Genomic DNA, 15,063 nt, shown 5'->3' with positions numbered 1-15,063 from the left:
TGGGGATCAGATTTTTTTCCATGTTTTGGTTAGTTTTGCTGAACTGTGGTATTTTTTCTTATTTTTTTTTAACCCTTTGTTATAAGGGATGGCTCTCCAGGATAGAAGGGAGGAGGAATATCAAATGTAGTTGATGTTAAAATTAAAGGATAAAAAAATGATTAAAAAACTCAATAAAATTAGTATCAGGAGAGCTAAAGCTCAGGAAAAGCTGGGGCTGGTGAGAGAAGCTAGGGACGAGCTTTAAAAAGAGGGGGTTTTCAAATAGCTATGTTGGTAAAGAGAGGCAGTTCAAAGAAGGACTAAGAATGGAGCTTTTCATTGATATCACAGTGACATCTGAAACAGAGAAAAGGCACAGAGCTAGCCAATGTTTATATTGCTTCTATTCCTTTTACCAAGGAAAGTGATCTTTTGACTCCAAAGGAAAGAACAAATATGGAGAATAGGGAGTTGATACTCAAGATCAGTAAGGAGACAGCAAAAGAACCCATAGATTCCCCTGATGACTTCAAGTCACTGGGTCCAAATGAACGACATACAAGAGTACTTTGAAAGAATTGACAAGAGTGATTACCAGGCTATTGTCAGTAATCTCTGAAAGATCATGGGAGATGGGAGAGGTACCTCCAAGATTAGTGAAATGTCCTGATTTTCAAGAAAAGGGGAGATAATGGAGTCTGCAAACTATAGAACAGTGAGCTTCATTTGAACTCCTGGCTAGAATTTGAGGGTGTATTATTAAAGGAATGGTTAGTGAACTTCTGAAAAGGAAGCAATAATCAAAAAGATGCAGCATAAGAACATGTCATTCCAGGCTAACATAATTTTCCTTTTTTGGCACGGTTACTGAAATATTAGGGGTATGGCTGTAGATATAGTTTACTTAGATTTTAACAAGCATTTATTAAGCATCTATTATGTGCCAGGTGATTTTAAAATATCTCATTTTATTCTCAAAACAACCTTGTCTCCATTTTACAGTTGAAGAAACTGAGGCAGACAGAGGCTAAATGACTTGCCCAGGGTCACACAGCTATTAAGTGTCAGAGGGCAGATTTGACCTCAGGTCTCCCTGACTCCAGACCCAATACTCTATCCACTGTGCCACCTTGCTGCCTCTTTAGAGGCCTTCAAGCTGAAGCTGGATTAACACCATTGGGTATTTTATGGATCAAAACCCATACACAGAGGTGGACTACACACACATACACACACACACACACACACACACACACGCACACGCACACGCACACACACATTGGTCAAACCTCACACACACACATTGATCAAACCTCACACACTTAAGCAAGACTTCTTACACACAGGTAACAGTCACAAACTCATAGGTGAGACCATATACACTTAGGTAAGACCATACACTCAGGTGTGAACACACATACCACATTCACACAAAGGTGAGACCATGCACACACGTGCACGAGCACACATACATACACACATATACAAACACCGTGAGACATGCTTTACTGTAAGCCTACAGATGATACTGCCTCTACCTCAACTCTCTTCTCCCCCTGACTCCCTAGACCTATGCTGAAGAAACTACTAGAAGAATTGGGCCTGAAGGACCCCCATAATTTCCTGTTCAAGGAAATGGTGACCTGGGCAGAAGGGAAAGATTTAACTAACAAGGCAGCCCTGAGAGGGCGCTGTGGACAGAAACTGGAACTTATGATCAAAAACCTTCAGGTTAGTCAGGGAGGGAAGGAGAGAGGGAAGGAGCAAGGGTGCTGGGGGGAGGAAGAAAGTGATGGGAGTTGGGAAGAGTGTTTTTTTAAAAAAATTTAATATTTTATTTTTTCCCAATTACATGTAAAAACAGTTTTTAACCTTCATTTTTTTTACAATTTTGAGTTCCAAATTCTCTCCCACTCTCCCTCCCTTCCCCCATCATTGAGAAGGCAAGCAATTTGATAAAGGTGATACATGTGCAATCATACAAAACATATTTCCATATTAATCACGTCATGAAAGAAAGCAGAAAAAAAACTAAAGAAAATAAAGTAAAAAAAAAACAAAACCCCAGCATGCTTCAATCCGCATTCAGATTCCATCAGTTATTTCTCTGAAGGTGGACAGCATTGTTCATCATAGGTACTTCAGAATTGTCTTGGTTCTTTGTATTGCTGGGAATAGCTAAGTGATTCACAGTTGACCATTGTACATATTGCTGTTACTGTGTACAATGTTCTCCTGGTTCTGCTCATTTCATTTTGTATCAATTCATACAGGTCTTTCCAGGTTTTTCTGAAAGCATCCTGCTCATCATTTCTTATAACACAATAGTATTCCATCACAATCATGCACCACAACTTGTTCAGCTATTCCCCAATTGATAGGCATGAAGGGTGCTTTTTGGAGAAAAGTGGGGAAGGTCTGTGAGCAGTTCCAGCCCTTCTGACCTGCCACCCTCTCTTTAGACCCACTTGAAACAAGATCTCCTAATGCCTACTTGGAAGGAGTATGAGGAGGTAAATGAGAAACAGTATGTATGCATAACCCCTTCTTCAACCTCCTGCCACATCCCCTTCCTTACAAGAGAGAGACATGCCCCACTCTGGCTCACCCCCTTCCCATCTCCATTCCTCCAACTCCAATCCCCACTACCCCTTTGCTCTTGGTTCCCCCCAATGTCTTGTTTTCTTGCTTTAGGCCCTAATTCTCCATCTCCTTATCCATTTCCCTCCAATCCAGTCCTCTCCCTTCATCTAACCATCTTCTTGTGCCCATATCCCTAATGTCTCCTCTCATCTGCTCCCCAGCTCCACAATTTCCTAATCCCCTGTCCCCGTGCTCCCAATATTCCCCTATCTCTACCTTTGTGCAGCAGTTCCTTAGCCTCCTTCTCCATTGCTTCTAGTCCATTCCCTGACCCCTAATCCCTTGATTCCCCCTTTCAACCATCCCCTAATTTCCAACCCTCCTGCCTGGTGATTCCTCCTGTCTCCATGCCCCCATTCTCTCATTACCTTGCCATTGTAACCCCAATGACTCCATCTACCCAGCCTCAGAACCCAGTCTTCCTGCCCCTTAACTACAGTGTTGCTATCTCCCTGCCTCCATACTTCTAATCCTGTTCCCTACCCCATGCTCCTATTTCCCTCTCCCCTACACTCATACTCCAAATCCACTGTCTCCCTGCTCTTGTGTCCTTAATCTGACATCCCTGGTTCCTAGGCTCCACATCTTTGATCTCCCTGTACCTTTATCCCTTTCCCTCATTCCCCCAACTCTCCATTCCCCTGCCTCTGTGTCTCCATTATTTCTGTTTTCTTGCCTCTAAACCCCCAATGCTCCATCTCCCTATCCTTTTATTCCAATTATCCTGTCTCCTGCCTCAAGACCTCCAACCCTCCATCTCTGTGACCTGGTACCCTTGATCCCCATCTCTAACTTCCTAGACCCAATATCCCCCTTCTCCCTGTCCCTGTATCCCCAATATGCTATTTTCTTCCCCCATTCCTCAAACTCTCTGTTTCTCTATCCCAGTGTCTCCACTTGTTCCTTTTGCCTCCCTGCCACTAGATCCTCAATCCCTGCCCCCTCACCTGATACTCCTCATGGCAGCACTCCTTGCCTCAGGATCCTTTATAACCCAGTATTCTTACCCCTGAGCCCTGGTGTTCCCATCCCGTCTGTACATCCCTCAATCCCCCATCTCTTGCTGTTATGGCCTCACTAAGTCCTAGGCCCAAAATGCCTCATACACCCAGTCTTATAACTGCATTATGCAATTCTCCTCCTCTCCCCACCTCCATTGCCTCCATATCCTCAATCCCTCCATACCCTTGGTTGCCTTGACATTGTAGTTCCAGCGTCACCACCCCTTATCTCTGGTCACCTGATACTAAGGTTCACCCCCCCTCCTCATCTCCTTTCTTCTACACCTCCAGTTCCTTGCCCCAAAGCCCTCAATGTTCCCATCTCTTTGCCTCCTTGTTCTAATCCTATCCTCTCTCTCTTTCCCCAAATCTCCATCTTTCTTCAATCTATGATCTCTGGGACCTATATCGCCAGTGCCCCATCCATTTACCCCCAATATGCCATATCCTTTCCCTAATTTTCCCAACTCCTCATTTCCCTTCCCATTTCTCAACTGTCCCCAGTCCCTCAGTATCTCCACTATGCCCTCTATATTCCCACTCCATTCATACCCCTACCTTTGTATCACTAAGATCGGCCCCACTATAAAATTTCCCTGCCCCTAGGTCCCCATTTTTCCATCCAGCTGCCTCCATACCCTCACTCTCCCATACCCCTGAACCCTTATCACTATTATCCCCTCCTCTGTCTCTATACCCTGAATCCCCTTTCTTCTTTTCTTTGTATCCTTAATCCCTATACTCCAACTTCTATCCCTCCATTCTCCCCATTCCTCTGTCCCTATACTACCAATTGACCATGTTCCATGCCCCAACTCCCAATTCCCTTGTCCCAATACCCCAATCTTCCCAAATCCCTACCCTTAATGCCTTCAGTCCCTAACCCCTAGATCCTATGCTCTGAATCCTTCCATTCCCATGTCTCTCTGCCCCCAAGATACCATGCCCCTGCCTCTATGTCCCCAACTCTAGTGTCTCCACTGACCTCATCCCCTTGTCCCATAACCCAACACCCTTATCTCCCTGCCCTTGTGTCCCAAATGGTACCACTCTCTTTCCCCATGCACCTAATATCGAATCTGCTAGTTCCTGATTCCCCAACATTCTTCTTCTTCATCCTTATGTCTCCACTATCCCCAATACCCTAGGGTCTCCACTGCCACCAGCTCCTAAACCTCCCAATTCTTTATTCCCTGTATACCAAGATCCTTCCCTCATGTCCCCATTCCCCATCCCTCTGCCTGTTTTCATAATTTCCAATCCCCCTCCCTCCCAGGGAGTCTCCAAAACCTTCATTTACACAATCCCCTTATAACCATGCCATGTACCCCAAACCTCTCTACCTTTCATCCCCTGGACCTCCAATACCCAATTTCCCTGTCCCTGAGCCCCCAATGTTACTGTTCTCCTGCTCCCATCCCCCTAATCCTCCATTTCCCTGTCCTATTGTTCCTGTCATCCTCTTCTTAGCCTCCATATCCCAAATCCCCTATGTCTCTGTCCTCAATCTGTTCCCTAGCTCCTATGTCCCTGTGTCCCTATTCCCTCATCTCCCCAATCTCCCTGCCCCCGTGTTTCTACTGTCCCCATTCCTCCATTGTCTTCAGTGCCTCCACACCCTCAATCTCCTGTCTCCCTGCTCTTTGCCTTCAGTCCTCAGTTCTCAAGTCCTAGCCTCCCAAACCTCTTCCCCACCTCATGTCCACAATATACCACACCTTTCCTTCCATCCCAGTTCACAATTTCTCATCACCTTTGCCCATGGGTCTCCTCTGTCCTCATTCCTCTGCTTTTATTCCCCTCAAATCTTCCAGTCCCCTTGACCCCAAATTCTCAATTTTCCACTTATCCCCTGGCCACCAATTTTAAGCTAACCACTTTTGTACCCTCAGTGTCACTGTCCCTGTTCCTCAATCCCCTTTCCACTTTCCCTATTCCCCTAATCCCCAAACCCAGTCACACCCCCTGCCCCAATACCCTTTTCTCATGTGTCTTCATGCCCCTCTCCTCCCCCAAACCCCCAATTCCCTTGACTCCATACTCCCAGCATCCCTTTGCCCTGCCTCTGTAGGCAGTCCTACCCCCAAGTTCTTCATGCTCCATGCTCCATTTCTCATCCTCTGTATTCCTGATTCTCTTGTCTTGCTATCTCTCTGCCTTCTCTGTCCTCCCCAGGCTTTCTCTCCTTTCCTTCCTCTAATGACGTGCTCCCTTCCACTAGTAGTGCTTGCCTTTTCCCTCTACAGATTTCTGTCAGTCCCCAGGAGCATCGAAGTCGGGAAAGCCTCTCTCCGGTCTTGCCTACAACCAAGACTGAGCTCCCCTACTTCAAGTTCCCACAACCTCCCACCCCCGCCTCCTCTGCAAAGTACAGGACCATTTTCCGATTAAGACCCAAGTATCCCCCCCAGCATTCCCTCAAGTCTCTCAAGCATTCCCCCAAGCGTCCCCCCAAGCTTTCTCCCAAGCATTCTCCCAAGCGTCCCCCCAAGCTCTCTCCCAAGCATTCCCCCAAGCTTTCTCCCAAACATTCCCCCAAGCTTTCTCCCAAACATCCCCCCAAACTTTCCCCCAAGCTTTCCACCAAACTTTCCTCCAAGCTTTCCTCCAAGCTTTCCTCCAAGCTTTCCTCCAAGCTTTCCACCAAGCTTTCCCCCAAGCTTTCTCCCAAGCATTCCTTCAAGCTCTCTCCTGATTTATCCACTGCAACTCCCTTCTCCCTCTCTCCTCATTCTGGGCGAAGCCCCAGCGAGACAGTCCTCAGCCCCGAAATCTCACCACCCTCAGAGACTAGGACTATCTCCCCGCCTTCCTTTAGATTCGTTTCTTTCAGCCAGTCCCTTCCCCTGCGAAGGATAATGTCTGAGCCTCAGTGGTACAAAACCTTTGAAAAAAAATTGCTCTCTAGCCACTCGGCTCCGGCCTCCACGATAGGTGGCTGGCTGCCGTTTCTAGATTACGAATACCCGACGGTGAAGTCCTCCATCTCTGTGCCTCCATCTTCCGAGGAGATTGAGATTGTGGTCACACCTATTGATGCTCTCAACTTCTTCTGTGAGCAGCAGCTCCAAGCTCACAATGACCGGATCAAGATGAGGAGAGCCATGCGCAGTGCCGTGCCCAACACCATTGTCATGCAGCCTCCGGGAGTCGTGTTACCCACCTATCAGTGAGAAAGCACCCTGCTCCTTTGACTATCTTTGCATAGAGCCGCAGAATCGGAATGCTGTGGGCTAGTGGGGAGGGGATCTGAGGAATCACATAGCATCTCTAACCTCCCAACCCAGGCAGGAATCCTTCCATAGCACCTGTGACAGATACAGCTTCACCTTCGACCCCCCACTCCCCTCCAGTGACAAGGAATTCCCCATCTGATGAGGTAATCCGTACACTTGGGGAAGAGGAAGGAATGGGACCAAGCACTTATTAAGCACCTACTATATGCTGAGCTCTGTGCTAAGTGCTTTACAAATATTATCTCATTTGATCCTCATCACAAGCCTGGGAAGTAGGTGCTATCATTGTCCCCATTTTCCAGTTGAGGAAACTGACAGAGAGGTTAAGTGAATTGCCTAGGGTTGCACAACTAAGCAGGATTTGAACTCCGGTCTTCTTGATTCCTAGCCCTATCTGCACCATCTGTGTGCCTAGAGCTGTTTGGACGACTCCAATTGGGTTAGGAAGCTTTTCTCGACATCAATCTGAAATGTGATTTCCTATAACTTCCATCCGTTGCTCCTAGCTCTACTTTCTGGGGTCAAGAAAAGACACTTTCCACCCAACAACTTTTCAAATACTTAGAATGATTACATGCCCCCTAGGTGTTCTCTTCTCCAAGGTAAAGGAAACACTGTTATCTGTATCCAGGGACAGTTGGAGTCCCACAGTGACAGTGTTTATACCAGCTTGAGGGATCAAGTGACTGCTTGGCCTTGAGCTCTTTGGTGGCGTGGGTCACTAAGTCAAGTCAAAAACAGCAAGCATTTATCATTTATTATGTTCCAGGCACTGTGCTACGTGCTGCAGATGCAAAAACAACTAATGATAATAGTTAGCATTTATAGAGCTCTTTATAGAGCAAAGCACTTTACAAGTATTATCTCATTTAAACCTCACAACAACTCTGCAAGGTAGGTGCTAGTATTAACCTCCCTTTTACAATCGAGAAAACTTAGGCAGACAGAGGTTAAGTATCTCACTCAGAGTCACACAGCTAGTAAGTATCTGAGTATGGATTTGAATTCAGGTCCTCCTGACTCTGGGTCCACTGCTCTATCCATTGCATCATTTTGCTACCTAAAGAAAGTTAAAAATAGTTCTTGCCTTCAAGAAATTTGAATTCTAATTGGAGGACCAACATGTAAATGACTTGATACATACAAGATATATACAGAATAGAAAGAAGGTAATCTCAGAAGGGAAGGTACCAAAAGCTAGAGGGATTAGCAGAAGATGGGATTTAAGCTGAGTATTAAAAGAAGCCAGAGAAACCAAGAGGTAATGGGACAGAACCTTCCAGGCATAGAAGATGGCCAGTGTAAAGTCATAGAGGTTGGAGAGAGAGAGAGAGTCATGTTCAAGGAACATTAAGCAGTCTAGTGCAGCTGGATTGTAGAGAATATGAAGGTGAATAAAGTGTAAGAAGACTGGAAAGGTAGGAAGGGCTAGGTAATGAAGAGCTTTATATTTGATCCTGGAGGTAATAAGGAGCCACTGGAGCTCATTGAGAAGTGTGCTGATGCTTTAGGAAAATAACATTGGCAGCTGAGTGGTAGGTACTTTGGAGTGGGGGGAGACAAGGCAGAGAGAAAAGTTGGAAGGCTATTGCAGTAGTCCAGACAATTGGTGATAAGGTTCTGCACTGTTGTAGCTGTGTGAATGGAAAGAAGGGGATACATATACACACAGATACGTATGTGTGTATACACGCAAGTATATATGCATATATACCATATAGATACACACGTGTGTGTATATTTTTTTTCTTTAAAGGTTGAACAAACAAGATTTGGCAGTGGATTGGGTATGTGGGATGAATGAGATCTCTAATGTAAAGCCTACCTGCCAGTACACCCTTCATTCCAGCCCATTATCTATGGCAACATTTGGGGGGGCTGGCAATTGATCTCCACATTGACATTTCTTCCCCAGGCCAAAAATTTTCTGCTCCCTGCCAATCACTTGGAGGTACCTAGGGTTCTACAAATGTACATCTTAAACTTCATGATCTTCCATTTGGTCTATGGCTGGCACTTGTAAATCAGGGATTGTAGATTTTTTTTTTTTGGAATGAGATGTATATATAGATTGTTGCTTTGAGAAATCTCATATTTTTTAATGAGAGCACCTTTGAAGCTGCATTTTAAAAGTGATCACTTCTTTTGTAACATCATAAGTTAGCCTGATCACAGGTTAATATGGTCCTAACTCCTATGTGATTTGACCTTTCTTTACCAAGACCTGAGCTGGTTAATGGTATATTAACTATCATAAGCCTACATTCTCAAACCTGAACTTACTGGGGACCCGGGCCAACTGCCAGAAATTCCAAGTTCTGTATATTGTCTTGGTGCTTAAGGGATCCACATAACTGAGGTTCTATTGAGAAACTGAGTTCTGTCCTCCCTTCCTATTTGGCCAGGGATCCTCCTCAGATGCAGGCCAGGGGTCTTATATGAAGAGATGTGTTAATGACAAGCTTTGGTGACTGGTTGTATATGAGAGGTCAGTTAGAGTGACAAGTTGAGGATGACAATGAGGTAGTGAACCTGGGTGAGTTGGAGGGAAGTAATAGTTTAGAACAATTGAGAAGAAGGATTTAGGTTTTGGGGGTGGGGGAGAGAATGAATTCTGTTTTGGATATGTCAACTTTGAGGTGTCTACAGGACATCTAGTTGAAAATATATCTGAATAGGAGTGCACTCTAAAGTATATCTCAACCCAAGTCATCTAAGTCTCCACTGCAGCACCTTCAGTGATTTCCCATCACTCATTACCTATCAAAACAATCCATTCTTTTTATTTTAATTTTTTAAATTTTTAGATAGCTATAATTGTTAGGAAGTTTTTTTTTCTTACATTTAACTAAAATCTGCCGTTCTATGTCTTCTGCCCATTGTTCCTAGTTTTGCCAAATAAAGCAAGTCTAATCTCGTCTCCTCCTGGACATACAATGCCACTCTGACCTTGTCCTCTTTTGTCTGTCCTGTTCCTTTGGGACAAGGCCTACCTTACACTGTCATATTCTAGTCTTTAGCTGCATCTCTGCATATTCTAGCGATTCCTATATATGAGCCTCTCATAGCATACTCTCTGGGCTCACTCTTCTAACTTGCACTGGACTGGAAGTTTGGGTTACCAGAGGATGGCTGGCTACTTCTCATTTCAGGATTCTAAAGATAATCTGGAGAGGTTGTGACTTCTAATACTGTCACTCACAAGTTTCCATCTGGTGTGCTTACCCTCCCTCCAATAGAATGATAATAGTTGATTGTTTGGTTGATTGGTTGTTCTTCCTTCTTGAAGAAGACCAAAATGACATCACTAGGTTGGAATCAAGGTACAGTGTATCCATCTGTGGCTGATCAGACCAATATGAGGTCGGAAAGCTGTACCACAGGTCAGGCACAGATAATCTGCATGAACATCTGGATTGGCGATGTCTCTAAATTTGCCTTATCTCACATTTCTTTTGAACTACTGCAATTCTGCTTCACTCATAGAGCACAACTCCATCTTTGATGTGGGCACACCATGCTGGGATGTCCTTTGCCAGTGTCTTCCATGTCGTGATGATAATGATAATATGATGATGGTTCAATGAACCATTATGAATAATGGGCAAGAAGGTCTGGGGGAGGTTAGAAGTATAATAGATACCTTAGGTTTTCCCGTGTCTTCACCTTTCTTCCTACATTTTCTGGGCACACTAAATAATAATCTGTCTTCCCTTCTGCAAACCACACAGTGTTTACTGTACTTGGTGCTAAAATATCTATGGGCACCCATTTATCACCCCCTGGGTGTCTACACCAAACTTTACTACCTTATTCTAATTGTGGGAGTTCCAAATAGGTGGACGAGGCAAACAGAACCCTCCTGTGACCTTGCTGGGGAAGGCCTATGTGTGGGCACAGGGAAAATGGAAGGTAGTATGGTGACCTGAGAAAGTTGTCTCCTTCCTGGGATCCAGGTACCTTTGTGATGCTTTGTTCTTGCTCCCATTCCTGGGTAAACGCAGCACAAAATGAGGTTCCATAGTCAGTGGAGATATGGATATCCAAACCTCCAGCAGAGGTCAGTCTTGAGGAATTGAACAATGACTTTTGCTTGTCCTTATGAGATGTAGTCAATTCAGTACAGTGGAGGTGTGGTATCTCCAGTCATAGGACTACAAACAGGCTCCCTGTAAGTCTCTCAATCTCTACTAGAGCCCAGTAGCAAACTAAGAGCTGCTTTTTACAAGGTGTATAGTTTGGCATAGCCCCTGTTAGCATGCAAGACCAGAATTCCTGGGACCTTCATATGCCTTATGGTCTCAAGCAAGTCATTGATGACTGACTCGTGTAATTCAGCATAGTCCTGGGCATGAACACATCCCAGCAGGAGGGCTTGTTTAGCTGCCTCTTGGACCTATTTCAAGGCCATGTTGCTGTTCAGGTCTCCAGAAAAATATTACTTGCTTGACTGCAGCAGACACTGGATACAGATTTGAGCAAAAGGCCAAGGTGAGAAATGCGGTACTGCCACAAACCATATTCCTATCAATTTAGGAATATCTTTTTTTTTCCCCTGGGGGAGGCTATAGTAAACTGTTTGTCTTTTGCCTGCTTCGCGGTATGTGCCACTCAACTCCACTGAGCCCTCAGAAGGGCCCTGCTTGGCAGAGTTGGTGGATTTTATCAGGGTCATTAGCCCTGCAAAGCCCAGCCCAGCCATCTGCTTTCAAAGTTTTTTTTTAAGAGGTCAGTTTTTACTTCTCCTCTTTTTCCAACTGGATGATCAGCATAATGTCAACTATGAAATGCAAGGCTGTAACCCCAAGAATGCAAGAGACCTTGGACACCATCCACTTTACCCACAGCCGTTCAAGTATAGGACGGAGAAAGTGTACTGCCTTCCCCCCTTCCCAAATGAAAGTAAATTGGTCCTTGTCCTCTCTGAGAGCACAGAAAAGAATGTGTTTGCAGACGAGACTATCACAAAGAGAATCCTTCCTCCAGTTCACTGAATTTTTAAAGGTACCCGAGACTCCAGGGGGAGGAGTCCTTGGACCTGGACCCCGCCCCTAATCTAAAGTCAAGTCTTTGAAGTGAGTCAAGTCGGGTTCTACGTTGCCTTGGAAGGTTCTAGGGGGCAGTGAGGAGGATGGGATGGCAGGAACGAGACCGGCGTGCCCTCTATTCACTCACCTCTACATCCGGTTTCTCCCTTCTCCCCTCCTCAGTTCCCCCTAACACACACATCTTAATCTCAGGAATTGGCATTCTCCGGGGATTTCAAGTGTGCGTGCCCAGAACTCCACTCTTCTGCTCTGTTTTGATATTTTTCCTACATAAGATCGGGTTTGGGATCCCATCTACATCTTCTCGAGGAATCCTTTGATCTAATGATTGCCACAAGAAAATAGATTTCCTAAAAGGGGTTTCAGGAGGGGAGTACAAAGAACTTGGGGTTTCCCCCTCCCCTTTTTGGGTGAGGTTTTTCCCTCTCTTTCTCCCCAGCTCCTCCCGCCCTCCATCATCTCAGCTCCCTTTCCATGACTTCTTGTGAAAAATATTCCCAATGTACTGATGAGGTCCCTCCTGGCTAGCACCATTAGGGGAAGTCAGTGAAGCACCGTCTTTGGGGGGGTCGGAGGAAACCAGCAGTCTGACGTATAACAGAATAACATATGCTTAATGTAGCAAGTTAATTGTCTCCGAGGGAATTTGCTGCTTAAAGAGGACTGGCCGTGGGAAATACTCGGCCTACTCAAAATCCCGCAAGCGTCGGGCGAAGTCTGACCATTCCCCAGCATCAATCCGGGGGTGGCCTTGATATTCGAAAGGAGGTCTACTGAAAATCCTCTTCTCCCCACCTCCACCCCCACCCCTCCCACAAAGCCGGGAACTCTCGTGTAACCAAGGGGACAAGGGTGAGCTCCACCCCCATCATTAACCATTATCCTGTTTTGAATCTCTATATTTTCTTCCTCATGCGGTCTAACTCTTTCAGTTCCCTTCTTCTAACTCCCGCTTTGAGTCGTTACTGGTTTGAGAGCAGCGGGTGGTATTTCTCCGAAGAATTCTCTGCTCCAAAATAGTGAACAATAACCATGGGAGTAAATGTTTTGCTTCCCTTGGATGACTTTCGATTTCTCCCTCGCACGAAACCCAGGAGGGGAGATGCTTTGAGATCTTGGAGGAGTAATTCCCCTCAACGACTAAACTCCCTTAAAAGCGCTTCCCCAGGAGCCCGGCCACCTCTTTCCATGGGGATTCTTCCCAATCCTTGGGGATTCCCATTGCCTTCCAGATCCAGAGAGACAAGATCACAAACCGTATGCCAGCAGAACTTCTGACACCGCTTGTGAGGTGATCACAAGTCAGATAGTTGATTAATCACTCACAGACGTGCAAGCCTGCAGCTCCCCAGGCCTCCAGTGTCATGTTGAGCGTATGGTGGGATATGTACCCCGATCTAGGTTTCCAATCTCTGTGTCTCTGTCCTTATATCTGATTGTTGTTACTGGGCAGATTCACAGGGACCAAGGGGTAGGAGAACCTTAGGGGCAGTCAATGAGAGGACAGCCAGGACTTTGACACTTCCGTTTCCTCACTGTGTTGATCACAAAGGTATTGTGATTTAGGAAAGTTTGCTAACCTGGATTAGATGTTTTCTAAACTGATTATGATCGGTAGAGCCTTGCATTCTTTGCCTAAATGTAACTGACTGAACTGGCATTGGGTACACAGGAATTTCCCAATAGGTAGGTATGTCAGTCAGCGGTCAAACATGAAGTCACTTCTGTCACCTGGAGCCTAAGAAGACAATCTTCACCCAAGATAAGGAATGCAAAAGAAACAGGCACCACGTATTTAAGGACACATGGTAGCAAGGTGGGAGATAGAGCATAGAGCAGCCTGCTCCACCTCTTCAACCCAGTATTTCACAGCAATCTTCTTCACTTGAGAGCTTCCAGGGAAGACAGCAAGAGATTGTCTCCTCAAATCTTTTATATGAGGGGCAGCTAGGTGGCATAGTGGATAGAGCACCAGCCCTGAAGTCAGAAGGACCTGAGTTCAAATTTGACCTCAGACCAAATACTTTACACTTAATAGCTGTGTGACCCTGGGCAAATCAGTTAATCCCAATTGCCTTTAAAAAAAAAAAACAAACCTTTTATATGAGAATTAAGTTCTGGCTCCTCAGCCAGTCAGAAAATTCTTTGTCACCACACAATACAAGCCCCTCAGTTGCTTATGGCTGAAAGAAGGCTCCCCAGGCCTCCACATGTTGGGTCAAAACCAGGCAGTTAATATTACCCATTCTCTGTGTGTAACCCACCAGAAGTACGCATCTAAACATGCCTTTAAGGCCTAGACTTTCATTGATCAGTCTTTCCATTGTACAATATCATGTCCCTTTATCACCTACACTCTGAGCACTGATACACAGATGTACAAATCATGATTAGTTACCCTGATAAGAGAATTCCCTGTTCTTCCCATGGCACTGAGAGGAAGTATGGCAGAGTAGAAAGAATCCTGGCTTTGGAGTCATTGAGTCTGGATTAGAATCCTGGTTCTATCACTATGTGACCATGGGTAAGACACTTCTCTCTGAGAGGTCTCCTCATGTGGAAAGTGAGAGGATCAGACTAAATGATTTTCAAAAGTGAATTTTTATAGATAGCTTTTGTTTTTAAATAGCCTAGATTCTCTTCTATTTCCCTCCCCGGCTCCCAGCCACCCTTTATGACAGAATTTTAAAAAAAACAAACAAGAAAATTGAAAGGGAAGTTAATTGAAAAATTAACTGAATGTATCAAAACACTGAAAAAACTAACAAAAATCTGGGGTGGGAGAAGGTGCAAAGGGTTCCATATTCATGCACCCTCACCTCTATATAAAGGAGTAGGGGGATGCATCTTCTCCCTCTCTTCTTTGAGGTTGTTTAATTCTTTGCAGTTTTGCCACACTCATTTTGATCATTTTTGTGGTGGTTGTTCTTTCCATTTACCTTATGCTAAATGAATTCTAAGATCTTTCCCAGTGCAAAATTCTAAACCCAATGTGCCTAATATCCTGCAAGGTCAGAGGTGTATAATCCTCACCTTTAAATTTCAGTTTTCTTTCCCCCTGGGCAACTGAAGGGTCAGGGCTGAGAAAACTGAATAAAAGAAAAAGGAAGGGATATGGGACTAGAAGGGACAGGACTATAGGATGTGGTTTTA

General features: G+C 45.1%; 1 protein-coding gene across 1 annotated transcript in view; it reads left to right on the top strand.

Moving 5' to 3' along the window:
* Positions 1–7,001, top strand: part of WDR97 (WD repeat domain 97) — a 63,846-nt gene extending 56,845 nt beyond the window's left edge. Inside the window, exons 18-20 of the mRNA XM_027857705.1 lie at positions 5,873–5,994; positions 6,561–6,795; positions 6,914–7,001. Of these exons, the coding sequence (XP_027713506.1) occupies positions 5,873–5,994; positions 6,561–6,795; positions 6,914–7,001 (445 nt within the window). The remainder of the gene's footprint in view (positions 1–5,872; positions 5,995–6,560; positions 6,796–6,913) is intronic.
* Positions 7,002–15,063: the final 8,062 nt, after the last annotated feature.

Source organism: Vombatus ursinus, unplaced genomic scaffold (assembly GCF_900497805.2).
Source record: "Vombatus ursinus unplaced genomic scaffold, bare-nosed wombat genome assembly UNPS02012319.1, whole genome shotgun sequence".
Lineage (NCBI taxonomy): Eukaryota > Metazoa > Chordata > Mammalia > Diprotodontia > Vombatidae > Vombatus > Vombatus ursinus.
This window is presented reverse-complemented; position numbering and strand designations above follow the sequence as displayed.